General features: G+C 38.9%; 1 protein-coding gene across 1 annotated transcript in view; it reads left to right on the top strand.

Moving 5' to 3' along the window:
* afdna (afadin, adherens junction formation factor a) overlaps window positions 1-14,459 on the top strand; it is a 151,150-nt gene that overhangs the window by 51,328 nt on the left and 85,363 nt on the right. The window contains 6 exon segments of the mRNA XM_036147190.1: window positions 1,169-1,326; window positions 1,518-1,678; window positions 7,131-7,288; window positions 8,731-8,815; window positions 10,743-10,880; window positions 13,961-14,005. Of these exon segments, the coding sequence (XP_036003083.1) occupies window positions 1,169-1,326; window positions 1,518-1,678; window positions 7,131-7,288; window positions 8,731-8,815; window positions 10,743-10,880; window positions 13,961-14,005 (745 nt within the window).

The following is a 14,459-nucleotide window of genomic DNA, read 5'->3' as shown; positions in this document are numbered from 1 at the left end:
AATAATTAAAGCGTTAAAGCATTATTAAAGTGTTAATAACGCTTTAATAATGTTCATAATTAAAGCGTTAAAGCATTTTAATGCGTTATTAACGCTTTGATAACGTTATCAAGCGTTAATAACGTTATTAAAGCTTCATTAACACGTTAATGCTTTGATAACGTTATCAAGCGTTAATAACGCTTTAATAACATTATTAAAGCTTCATTAATACGGTAACTTTGTCATACCGTAACGCCAACATTTTCATTCACACTTTAATCACAAATCCATCCATCCGTCCATTCTTTAATCTATCTGTTCTTTCATCCATCCATCCATCTGTCCTTTCATCCATCCATCCACCCATCTGTTCATCCATCCATCCACCCATCCATCCATCTGTTCATTCCTCCATTTATTCATCCATCTGTTCTTTCATCCATCCATCTGTCCATCCATCCATCTGTTCATTCCTCCATTTATTCCTCCATCTGTTCTTTCATCCATCCATCTGTTCTTTCATCCATCCATCCATCTGTTCTTTCATCCATCCATCCATCTGTTCTTTCATCCATCCATCCATCCGTTCTTTCATCCCTCTATTTATTTCTCCATTTATTCATCCATCTGTTCTTTCATCCATCCATCCATCCATCCGTCCATTCCTCCATCTGTTCATCCATCCATTCTTTCATCCATCCATCTGGTCTTTCATCCATCCATCATCCATCCATTAATCAATCTGTTCTTTTATCCATCTATCTATATATTCATCTGTTCTTTTATCCACACCATTTATTCATCCATCCATCCTTCTGTTTTTCCGTCTGTCCGTCCATCCGTCATCCATCCCTCCATCCGTTCTTTCATCCATCCATATATTCATCCGTTAAATCATCCATCCATATATTCATCCGTTCAATCATCCATCCAGCCATCCATCTGTTCATCCATCCATTTATTCATCCATCCATTTATTCATCCATCTCTCCATCCGTCAATCCATCCATCATCCCTCCATCCATCCGTCTCTTTTTTCCATCCATCCACTGTCTTGTCCGTCTCTTATAGGAACTTATGGAGTTGTTGGTTTAAATCTTCTTCCCACAGTTTGTGAAGCTTCATCAGTCGCCCATTCCTAATCTCTCATAGTTCTCATTTGCTCTTTTGTTTCATTTTCACCCAGAAGAGTCAGAGTAATGGACCGGAGAAGGAGAAAGACGGAGTGATACAGAACTTCAAAAGGACTTTGTCCAAGAAGGAGAAGAAGAAGGAAAAGAAGAGGGAGAAAGAGTTTGCTCGGATCCCCGACGGAGACGAGCACATTCTAAGCCGCGAGGACGGGTAAGACGGACATTTATCTTTCTGCCCGCTCCCTCACATCCTCTTAGTCCTCAGAGGATTTTTGTTAAGCCCAGAAAAAGCAGGGGAACAATCCAGAATGAACTCTGGCCTCTCTGTTCCTCTATCTGTCTTTTTATTTATTTTTATTATACACATCCAGTGACATTTGTCAAATTTATGCGTGATTTTAGGGAGAACAGTCGTCTGGCGGCGGAGGTTTATAAGGACATGCCAGAAACCAGCTTCACCAGAACGATCTCAAACCCGGAGGTGGTGATGAAGAGGAGGCGGCAGCAGAAACTGGAGAAGAGGATGCAGGAGTTCATGAGCAGCGATGGAAGGCCAGAGTCCGGTACTCCCTTCTGTTTATCCTGACCTGTTAATTTGTGCAGTGAGACTTTCTCCTGGTGCTCAGATCATCCTTATGTGCGTCGCGTCAAGTAGGGCTGGGCGATAAATCGATTTAATCGATTAATTCGAATTTACAATTCTTTAAGATTTCATTTTTGGAAAAACTGGATTTTATTTTGCCAATACACTCATTGGGTTTCCATGAAGAGAACAGCATGTGATGCTGAATATATGTTTAGGCAAATATTTTGTCAAAATATTGTTAAGTGAAAACTTTTTTTTACCATAATACGAGGTACTTCATTTACTTATTTACTTTTTTTAACTTAGTTTGAAGTTCACAAGTGCAGTGAAGCCTGTTCTTAGCTCAATGTGTAATACCACTAGCAGCAAATGTTTTGTTATATTTTCATTGTTTATAATGGCACGGCTGCCATCTTGTTTTACAAGCATGTTTCACAGCTTGTTTTTAGTTGCACTTTGAATTCAGGTCAACTCCCTGACGAAATGCTTGACATAAAAGCAAGGTTTTAAAATATTTCTTTAATTTCTTTTTATGAAACAACGAGGAAAAAATCGATTAATCGGATTTGGTATGATAAAATCGGAGATTTATTTTTTAATCCATATCGCCCAGCCCTAGCGTCAAGTGGCTGACACAAATAAAGCCGGGAACCTCGGTGTAGCTCCCTGACACTAAGATTTAAGTGTTGCACGTCGATGCTGAGGGGAAAAGTGCTGAGATATTACAATTCCTCGAGCTTAAAGTGATTCATTAATTTGGAAAGAAGGAGGTTTTAAATCTCCAGGATGTCTCCTTCGGCTGTCTGTTCAAATTCATTTCTAGATCAAAGATTTGGCAAAGACCTCACTGCCTGGAGATGCTCCGGTCTGGATTTTATTTTTCTTCTCTCTAAGCCAATTGCCGATACCGATTTCCTGTGTGATGCTGCATTAAGTCAACGTAGATGCATGAAAACCTGAAACATTCTGGCCACCGAAGCCACACCTGTCCTTTTCTCAACAGTAGCACGTATTTTGTCCCAACAGCTACAGTTTTCTGGCTGATGTCACTTTTATCCGTAGCAGACTCTAATGTTGGCAGGTTTCCTCTCTGGTTTGATATGACTCACTGATTATTCGGCTTCTAACACAGTTCTGCAGTGGTTAGGCTTGTCATAATAATAGATGTATTGATACTCATTTGCATCAAAATCCATATAATTTGATCCATTCTCATTTACCCAAATAGTCACACTTGTTCCGATCGCAGCGCTGTAATAATAACAGCTGCTCAGCAACGAGCTGCTGCTGGAAGTTTAAGCTCTTCATACATGTCGGGTTCAGCCAGAAAAACACGTTGGACCTTTTTATCAACAAGACAAAAACATTGTTCGGAGAAACCTTATAAGGAAGACGGATAAGACAAACCTTTTCTTGGTGGGCCCCCCCTTGTGATTTAAGACAGTTTTCGCGCCCCTCTCCAACCAATCCTTTCGACGGTTGAACAAAGAAAAGCTAGCTGCAATAAAACACATATAACAATAAAATAAACTGCAGTCTTCTTTAAATCATCCTTTTAAAAACTACCACCTTTAAAATTGTATTTTTTTTTAGGTTTAACTGTCTTTTTTACTTTGTAATTGAAGTCAACATTGCGATCAATATATATTTTTCTAGATAACCTCTCAAAATTGGTATTTTTTCCAGTCCATTTCTAACATGCCCCCCACTGCAATTACACTAAACCCCACCAACCCCCCCCCCCGTTTTGGGAACCTCTGTGCTAAGCTAACATTACAAGCTAAAAAGCTCAGTAAAGCTCCTGTATCTGCAACAGAGAAGTAGTAAACTACTTCAAGTACAGTCACTTCGTTTTGGCCAAAAAACGTTGGACATCGTGGCTAAAATGGGACATCGTGGCTAAAATGGGACATCGTGGCTAATATGGGACAATCTGGCATAAAACGGGACAGTTAGCAACCCTAGCTAACGCAGAAAGAATCTTAATCATTCGATGGCTCAGTCCGCTGATTTAACATCACTGTTGATCCATTTATCAAAAAAACGAAAACTGACGTCACTGGGCAATTATTTGCTAACTTAATCTTAATGACCCAACTAATTTTATTGTAAAAATAGAAAAAACTAAAGTGGTTTTAGCACCTATCCTACAACAATAAATGACAGTTAATGTAGAAAAGTATGAAACAAAACAAAGCAGCACCCTTTGCCAAATGGGAATCCACTGACTTAGGGAATGCTTCATGACTAATAAAGGAATTGATCCAGATATAAGAACCTCTTTCTAGAGGGCATGTTCTCGTATTTTCAGAGCGAAAGCTAAGACCGTAAAGCTTTTGAGTAAATCGTTGTTTTGCTCAGAGCGGGTTTCATGTGATCCCCAGAGTTAATCTGCAGGGTGACCTGAACGTCACAGACTGCTGCTGCTTTTGGATTGTTGTTAATCTACAATTATAATTTGGATTCGAGCGTTCCCTGAATGGTCATGGTTTTTCTGTGGGAGTTGGTTATGATGCATCACTCTGAGTCATTTCTGTGCATAACTGCTTCTTAATCTGCAGTTTGTAGTTCTAGCTAAGCCATGTTTGTTTTCATAGTCGGCATTGATCTTTTGCCGTGGTTGTAACCGAACCCCAGGCGGACCATATGTTTGTTAGAAAGTCTCACGCCGGCGTGTTTACACACGCTGAAAGGCATGTTGACTGAACGACACAAACATGCTGACTGGTGGAGTTTGTGTGACTCAGGCATTACCTAATCGCCCCGCCAGACGGACAGATGGACGAGTGAAGCGCCTCTAAAAACGGCTCTAACCACAGCTGGTGGCGAGACAGAGGCGCGCTTCCTGCAGAAAATGCACTTCAGTGCAGAAGATTTCTGATTTCTCCTTTGCTCTGCCAGAAAATGTGCTGAATAATTGTTAAAGTGGTACGATTCAAGAGAAGAAAACTTATCTGATGGGAGATACTTTTATTTTTGCACTTGTGTAGTGCTCAGCTACGTTTAAAAGCTTCACGGCAGACGACCTTCCTGACGCAACCCTCTGCAATTATCAAAATATAGGACACCGGCCCTCCTTTGAGCACTTTATGAACACGAAGGTCACCTAAATTACTTAACCACACAGGCGTAGGTTAAATCGATACATTGAGAATTTTGTGTTATGATTAGTATTTTGAGCTTGAATAAAACGGATCTTTTTGCCAGTTTGCTTTCCGGAAATCAGAGAACTTGTTGTGCACCTTTAAAAGTCAACTTAAGTGAATCCTTGACAAAGGTAATATTTTTTTTTTTTTTTAAATGAAGCAACTTTAGGAAAATTTACTTGTAGGATTCCTTTCTTTTAATAATCTATTTAGAGACAAGAAAAGCTTGATTTCTTCTTTTCAAAACTTCAGAAAAGAATTTGGGGAGGGAAATAAAAGTCTCTTTGCTAATTAACTGGATATAAATATGAAATTATTTTGTTTCATTCTCTTGAAGGAAAAAAGAAGCCATCTTGCAAGAGATCACCTGTGAAAATCAGGCTTGTTAGAAGTATTTATCAGGACAGATTGTGTCGTATGCTGGAGCGCTCCTTCAGTGACTGGCTGCTGCATCCAGTGTGCACAAATGAGCGTTATCGCAGATCCTTCCTGCAGCTGACGTACTGTATCGCCATCAATGCTTCCAGCAAACTCAATTAGTTGTTTACATCCCTGCTTTTAGTTGCACAGCTTTTTTATCACTAGTCTTTTGATGATTTTGCACAGTTTATAAACTAAAATGGGGGGGGGGGGGCACCTGGGATTTTGAGCCCGTGACAAAAAATACAATCTTAATCATCTCAAAGCTTCATATGTTCCTTTTTAGGTCCTTGGAAGTGTCCTAACCCCCCCCCCCCCCCCCCCAATACTCCGCCCCTGGTCACCCTACTCAGTTGCACATTTCATTTAATCTGAATATGACATTTCAATAGTGGTGGGAAGCGAAACTCTGTATCAAAACGGCCCCGGAGCCGCATGGAACGGTCCTCAGCTTCAGCCTAATTGGTCCTCTTAACGGTATTTTTAAGTTAACACTAAATTTTTCAGGGAGTCTCCAACCAAAACATTGTTTTGCCGATCTTCTCCTCCTTAAGAAACACTCCGAGGGGACTGATGGGAGGGGCTATCGTTCTGCAACAAGTAAAAGCACGATCGCTCAGAGTTTACTGACTCTTTAGTAAACAATAAGCTGTGAGGCCGTCCCGCTTTGAAAGCTGTGACTGGCGATCCGTCATTCAGCGTCGCTGTGCTGCTGCAGAAACTTCAGCTTAAAGTCTGTTTCACAATGAAAATGAGTTGTTCATGAGCAAAGCTTCCACTAGATTACAAAGCGGGATGTAAATATACTATAAATCTTTAATGGGTAATGGTATTTTTTTTGTTCTCTGAAGGTGTTGCACTTAAATAGATCCTCCCTGTAACTGATTCACATGCAGCCTCTCGTTTATTCAGCTCATTCACTGATTATGTTTTGATTAAAATTAATAATATAAAAAATTTTGAAATATAGTTTTTCAGGTAAAAATATTATACAATTTTTTGTCTTGTGAATGCAGATATTTCTCTCTCTTCTACAACATACTTTTTATTCAAGATAGTGTTTTAGCCCTTAAAAAAAATAAAGTTATTTATATAATGTTTTTATTGCTGTATTTCTGTAAAAAAAAATTTATTTTGTGCTTATTTTGTTTGCTTTTTTTCCCAAGTGTTTAAAAAATAAAACAGTCAGTGATCATGATTTTTATATATTTTTTTGCCCTTTAGTTTGATTAAAATAGTATTGATAATGGTACCGATAAAATACCGTATCAACGAGGAGTATCGTTAAAAGTAGTAGTCCCATCCCAACATTTCGTTTGTGCAGTATTTAAATTTTGTCGTCAACTTTCCCTCTCACCTGCTGCTGACACACCTAAAAGGAATATTCTATTCTATTTTTCTGTATACGATATAAGCCAGTTAAGAGCTGTATTCAAACGGGTTGTCTTTATTTTAAAAGCGACTGGTTAACTCCAACAAAAAGAGTAGTTTTTCTGTTCATTTAGCTATCTTAGCACTATATTTAGTCATCGTCAAAACGATAAACACTTACAGTTAAATGTTTTTAACAAGAAAAATGAACTGCACATCTAGATATTTATAAAGTCAAATACAGAAGTATAGCTTGTTCCTGGTATTTGAAGCGCCGTGTTGCTCAAAACCTCTTCTAATGATTTCAAGAAAGTCTTCATCATCAGGGATTGTTTATTTTCCACATGAATACCAAACTTAATTTAAACTTTATATGTCCTCATAACAACCTTAAACATGGGTGTTTTATTGTGATGTTTCTTGTCTGCTTTTTGTTAATTGTCTTGCGTTCTGCGTCAGGCAGCAGTAAACTAACCGCTCCTCTGTCTGCAGGGGGAACCTTGAAGATTTACGCCGACAGTCTGAAGCCCAACATCCCCTACAAGACCATCCTGCTCTCCACCAGAGACACGGCTGACTCCGCCGTGGTGGAAGCTCTGGAGAAGTACGGGCTGGAGAAGGAGAACCCCAGGGAGTACTGCATCGCTCGGGTAAAAACGCCGCGTCTCCGCTGCAGCTGTTATTTAGAACACTCAAGGTTTTAATTCTCCAATAATCTCCCTTCGAACACAACTTCTGAACCCTGCTCCTCGTCTGGCAAACAGTATCCAACCAGTCCCGTTTAACCTGTTTTACAGCCTGTGTTGTTGCGGTTAGCAGAGCATCTGTTTTGTCATAATGTCACCAGCACAGTTTGCTCACGCTCCACACGTCTGGATGGTTGAACCAGAATGCTGAACGGCCCAGAAAACAGAAAACCTGCAGGAGGAATGCAGTTCAGTTGCCTCCCACTTGTGTGTGTTTTTGTGACGTAAACCTGGCCGTGGGGAATCCTGCTGAGGTCAAACGCATGCATGTAGAACTTCTCAGCATTAGTACGCTGATTTAGAGATCGACGCATCAGAATAAACAAGCGGGGATTGGTAGTCTGTGTCAACTGTGAGACGTGCAGAGGTGCAGGGCAGCAGTCACTTCTGTCCTTCACTACTCCTCTAGATAACTTAAGGGTATATAGCCATATAATATGCTTAAAAAAAGACCAAAAACCGTTTGGTCATCATAAAATAAAGTTATATACACCAAGTCTCCATCCTGATAATGTTTTGATGGTCCTTTTTGTAGGTAAAAATAGCCCCAGCACCGGGTGCGATTAGCAGATAAAAATAGAAGTGGCGCCATCTAGTGACAGTATCGCAGAACTTTCATAACGCCGGTTTGCTTAATTTATAAATCAATTGTAAATAATGCCGGACCGAGTCTGAACCTCTGAAATGCCTCACAGTAAAGCGGCAGCTCAGCGTGATGAAGACCAACCTTCATTAATTAAATAAACTGATCTACAACAACTCTAAGAGCCTCATATCAGAACATTTAGTCACATCAGTCAACTCTGCGTCACATCTGAGCCTCGGCAGGTTTAGCGTCCGCTTCAGTGAACGCCAACATTCAGACTGTATTCCCAGAGACATTCCAGACTTTTCCCTCTTGAATCATATTTTTTGCTCTTTTTTTCACCGGACCTTGGACCATTCTTCATTGTTTCGCTTGGAGATGCTAATAGCCTTCCGTTAAAATGGTAAATAAACACAAAAGGCTTTCTTTACTAACAAACTGATTAAAAACAAAGCATAAAACACCAAAATAACAAATAATACGCCAGCAGGACGTGTTAATCTTTCCTAAAAACTTTGTATGCAACCAGAGTGAGCTACTGATGTATAATTAAAAAGGAGTTAATTAACCTGGCTATGTAACTTTAAGATCTCCATTTCTATTTCTGAAACACCAAAAAGTTCAACACAAGGGGTTTAGTGTCAATAAAATCTCGATTGTTCCTGTTTTTAGCAAACATATTTGAACAGTTTGATAAAATTTTGCTTTTTTAAATCCACTGTTTAAACACTTGATTTCATATTCTTCTCTATCTTTGCAGCAAGAGGATAAGACGGGCAAGGAGGTGATTCTGGATGATTTGGAGTGTCCTCTGCAGATCCTCAGAGACTGGCCTGCAGACAGAGGTAAAAAAAAAAAAAAAACAAGTCCACCTTCTCCTGGGAGCTGAAAGATTTCACTTACCAGCTACTTCCCCCTTTTTATTGACTGCTACTGCCCCCTTCTGCTCTGAAATGGTCATTACAGTTTTTCTGTTATTCTGAAGCATGTTTGTTTTGCAGATGTACACGACACGGCCTTGTTCTGAGTCTTTTTGCCCCTTTTTGCCAAGTCTAATCCCATATTTTCCCATTTCTTCCCTTCATACCTCCATTTTGCACCTTTAAACAAACCTTTTGGCACCCATGTTCCCTTAAATCTTGACAGATCAGTTCACTATATTTGAATATTGTCAAGAATTATAGATAAGTGGTCTTAAAATTTCTGAATTGTCATAATTGTATATTATTTGAAAACCCTGCATTGCTTTATTCTAGTTAATTTTGGTTCTGATCGTCATTTGGGGCAGTGGATTCTTCTGAAATATGACAGATTATGACCTCTGTTCAAATCAGAATCACTGATAGTTACTTCCATCTGATATTTATTGCACTCATGTAAGCAGACTGAATAAAAGGTAGAAATAATCTTAGGTGGTAAAATCCTGGTTCCTGCAGGAATGAATGAATTAAAGTGTGAAAGCGTGTGAAACGTCCCGAGGCAGACGACTTTTTTTTCTTATCTGAAATGTTTCTGTGAGAACCTGAACACGGGTCGAATTTTTAACATGATCCAAGTTGTCGGTTTGGTCACATTCCAAGAACTCATCCTTTTTGGAGGCTATCAAAGGATTTCAAATTATTTTACCCTAATATTTGAGAACTATCCGTGTTTACTTTGAAGAAGAGCACTATGAGGACGGCTTTTTGTTTGATATTCTCTGTGGCTGCCATGTTCTACAGTAACACACGCAGAACATGTGTCTACAACCTTTGGGTTGATTAAAGGTGGCAGATATTTAGGCAACACAACAAAACTGACGTTTCGCTTCCTCTCCAGGAAGCTTTCTCAATTCAAAAAGTCTGGAGTAATGTGGAGTAACAAGCTTATTTTAATTATGTATTATCTGAAATTCTAGCTTGTTACTCCACATTACTCCAGACTTTTTGAATTGAGAAAGCAAAACGTCTTCAAGCGAAACGTCTTCAACTACGAAAAACGAGTCCAGTTGCTTTGTTTTTTACTTTTTTTGGGGAATTTGTACACTTTTGCATCAGTTTAATGAAGTTTATGACACCACAGGCCGTCTCTGGCTCAGGCAGCCACTTGGACAGACCGTGACATTAGCTACGTTTACATGCACAAAAGTAATCGTAATAAACGGCCGATCAGAATAAAAATGCGTCATGTAAACACGGCAATCGGAATATTGTGTTCGGATTAAGATCAGTTGGAATTAAACTGTAATCTGAATGAGAGGGGCGGTTTATGCTGACAGCATGTACTGTAAACGCTCGCCAGGATCAAGTTATTCTGAATGTGGCAAACTGACGCGACGTGGCCAGACTTAAATGTTTAAAAGTTTAATACCAGACGAAGATGAACTGATCAAATGGAAAACTAAGTTTTCAAACGCAGGGGTTTAATTCTGCAAAGGAACAATGGTAGGCATGTCGAATTAAGAAAATCATAGTCTTTTTTTTGGACTATAAGTCGCATTTAAGATTTAGTAGTGGCCTAGTTAAAGTCTGGATTCAGGCTAAATTTAGATGCACCCTCAAGGGTGGCTGAATTGATTGCTGTGATTTATTTATTGCTAAGAATTATTTTTTAGCAGTTTTTATCTTCTTCAGAAGTTTCAATAAAGTCACTTCTTCATCTGATGAAAAGTTTCAACATCCGTAGTTGTTGAAACAGGAACAGCTCGCCCGTGGAGTTTTAAATTTTCTTTTCAATCTTCTTGCTCCGTTATGTTATTGTTATTATTTAGAGCTGCGTATCTTTATGCTTCAGGAGCGTTGGTGTTCCAGCTGAAGAAGAGACCTCCGGACTACCAGGCCAGGAAAGGACGGAAGGACGACAAGGCGCTGAGAGGAAAGGACGGCTCGATGCCGCCTGAAAAACTGCCTTATTTAGTGGAGCTGAGTCCAGGTAGGACCGCACCGCCCGTTTTATTATAAACCGCGTCACAGTGTCCTGCTGCCATCTTCAGCAGCTAAAAGATCAGCTGCAGCCTCCCTGCTTGACACATGGTGTCATGACACACGTTGACCAACAGGTGGCAGTGCAACCCAACTCAATTACAGGACTGTCTCAGAAAATTAGAATATTGTGATAAAGTTCTTTATTTTCTGTAATGGAATTAAAAAACATGAAATGTCATACATTCTGGATTCATTACAAATCAACTTAAATATCGCAAGCCTTTTATTGTTTTAATATCGCTAACTATGGCGTACAGCTGAAGAAAACTCAAAAATCCTATCTCAAAATATTAGAATATTTCCTCAGACCAAGTAAAAAAAAAAAATTATAACAGCAAAACAAAATCAAACATTTGAAGATGTCCATTAATGCACTCAGTACTTGGTTGGGAATCCTTTTGCACAGATTACTGCATCAATGCGGCGTGGCATGGAGGCAATCAGCCTGTGGCATTGCTGAGGTGTTATGGATGCCCAGGAGGCTTCAATAGCGGCCTTTAGCTCATTTGCATTGTTGGCTCTGGTGTCTTTCAGCTTCTTCTTCACAATACCCCACAAATTCTCTATGGGGTTCAGGTCAGGGGAATTGGCAGGCCAGTCAAGGACAGTAATGCCATGGTCAGTACACCAGTTACTGTGAGAATCTCATGTCGTCTCTTAACCACTACCATACCTGTGATTTAGTTTACTGAACCAAGCTGAGTGTTTTTCAAGGCTCAGGAAACCCTGCAGTGTTTCCAGTTAATTAGACGATTCAAGTGATTAGTTGAATTGTTTCTTAAGCTGTAAGCCATAATCAGCGATATTAAAACAATAAAAGGCTTGCGATATTTCAGTTGATTTGTAATGAATCCAGAATGTATGACATTTCATGTTTTTTAATTGCATTACAGAAAATAAAGAACTTTATCACAATATTCTAATTTTCTGAGACAGTCCTGTACATCTGGTTTCAGTCAGAAGTGACTTATTGTTTTTATATTAGCACTTTTTATCCAGGAATGGTTGTTTTTGGCCTCCATTCAATACCTGAAACCACCAGGAGGAGCCGTGCCTTTCAAAGCTTCACTGTAACTGTCAGATGAATAACCAGGCAAAGTTACAAGGCTAGGTAAAATACTGTTAGCTTTTTTTATGCTAAGAAATAAAAAGAACTGCAGTAGAAGCACGCACAGAAGACGCTGGGAGTTATTTGAGCGAATCTGAAAGGTAGGTTTTTGTATTAAAATGTTGGAAATCCTGGAGAAAAAGTTTTCAATTTGGTGAAACTTCCCTGATGGTAGTTCAGCGTAACACTTCCTGCCCTAACAGCTTGTTTTCTGGCTACTCACCCCCTTCTATCCCTCTGAATCTGCTTTCTCTGGCCCTCATCATCATTAACCTCCCCGACCCAAAGCTGGCCCAAGAACTCATCGCCAAGCTGGCTTTGCAGGGTAGTTTTTGGGTCACCTGAGGCCCCGATCCCGGCGCATACTAACACCTGTGCTTCACATTTACCTGAGGGTTTTACTGCTCACTGGCTGTGGGTGAAGTTGAATGAAGAACTGAGCCGGTGGCCAAGCAATAGTTGCCAGTTGTGTGTGTGAAAGGGTGAAGGTTACTTTTATTACTGCGTATTAATGGTTGACAGCCTTATAAGAGCGCAGAGTAATGAGCACAGGGTTCAAGATAAAGAAAAGTAATTATTGAAAAGATAGTTGAGATTGAATATCTCTGAAAACCAAGAATACGACTTAAAGTCGGGTAAAGCGCCCCAAGTTGAACTTTTTTTCCAATTATTTTTAGAGGAAATTTGACAGAAATGCACCGGTTGGAGATTTGCAGCTAACTTCCAATCTTGCATTTTGTAAAGCTGTGACCTGCAAATCCCAGATTATTTATTTATTTATTGCACTTTCAGATCTTAAACCAACAGCACTTAATATTTATATCCTACTTTTATTTAATGCTCTGATCTAGTGAAGTTGCTGAGGTTGCAGAAAAGAAACATTTGCAGCTGAAAGGAACGGCAGCCTGTCACCTGCTGCCTTTACGAGGCATATCTATTTATAATAAAAGATTTATTTTTATCTTTGACAAGATTCATCAAAAATAAATATTGTATTATAATATATCTAAGGTGGTATAGTAAATATATGTAGAATTGGAGTAGAACAAATTGTTACACAGTCATCAGAATCAGCTTTTTTTGGGCAAGATTGAAGGAATCTGACTTCTGTTTCAGTCACAACATTCAGTCACGACATTAAGCATAAATGTATAAACTTTGAAGGAAATTAAATTAAATCTCAATCGGACTTTTTATTTAGTGTAATTAAATAGGAACTTAGGTTTTTGGATCAGAGGAAACTGAAAGACTAACCAGAGAGACTTTACCGACATGGCTCAGTAGAAAGTGCAGATTTGTGCTTTTTATGAATTTATTACTATTATTATTATTATTATTATTATTGTTAATAATAATAATAAAAAAATATAATAATAATAATAATAATAATAATAATAATAATAATAATAATAATAATAATAATAATAATAATAATAAATATAATAATAAAAAATATAATAATAAAAATTATAATAATAATAATAATGGCCACCTACCGGGTTCTCAGTGCGTCTCTGACTGGATCGATCTAAAATATATTTCCCTTTACGTCCATAAAGACCTTAAACTGTTTTTAGTTTGAAATTCAGTGAACCCGAACAGAACCAAATCAACCTGGCTTTTATTTTATTTGTTTTCCTTCCCAAATTTTAACATAAAAAGATCAATAAGAGTGTTGATAAATTTGTGGAAGTGGTTTGAGTGCGTTTTTTAATACTGCATTATTTTTCCTCCTTGCTGCATTTTCAATTTCTGCTATGTGTCTGTTTTCTTTCCCACCTTCTCATGGCATGTTCTGACTGCCTGGGTGTGTGTGACTGTGTGACTGTGTGTGTGTGTGTGTGTGTGTGTGTGTGGGGGGGCCTGTGCACGTGTCCTTCTGCCTCTTACCCGCCTGCCTGCCTGCCTGCCTGCCGTAGGCCGAGGGAATCACTATGCCTACTACGCCTATCGGCACCAAGAAGGTAAAATCTGCACCGCACCTCCTCTGTTTGCTCTCCTGCTGCTGCCGCTGGGGTTGTTCTGCTCCGACGCTGCGTCCAGCTCCAACACATTCCCTTAAAAAAAAAAAAAAAAAAAAAAAGACGACACATCTTATCAGATATTAGTCGATATCAGCAGTAAATGTGTTTTTCATTGCAATCTGATTACAGCGGAAGAACTTGCTCTGTTTCCAGCTAACTTTAAATAAAAGCTTAAGTTGACAAATTGCGTTATATTAACTTTATTTTGATGCTAAATCAGTCGGAGCTGCAGGAAGTATTTCTCGGCTTCCTATACACTGCAAAAACAGAACTAAAAGTAAGTGAAATTTTCTTGAAATCATTGTCTTTTTCCTTGATTAGAGCAGGTAAATAAGACTATTTGCCAATGGAATGAGATTTTTGCACTTAAAATAGGAACAACTCATCTCCATCG

Source organism: Fundulus heteroclitus, chromosome 15, assembly GCF_011125445.2.
Source record: "Fundulus heteroclitus isolate FHET01 chromosome 15, MU-UCD_Fhet_4.1, whole genome shotgun sequence".
NCBI classification, from domain to species: domain Eukaryota; kingdom Metazoa; phylum Chordata; class Actinopteri; order Cyprinodontiformes; family Fundulidae; genus Fundulus; species Fundulus heteroclitus.
The sequence above is the reverse complement of the archived record's forward strand: the minus strand, read 5'-3'. Positions and strand labels throughout refer to the sequence as shown.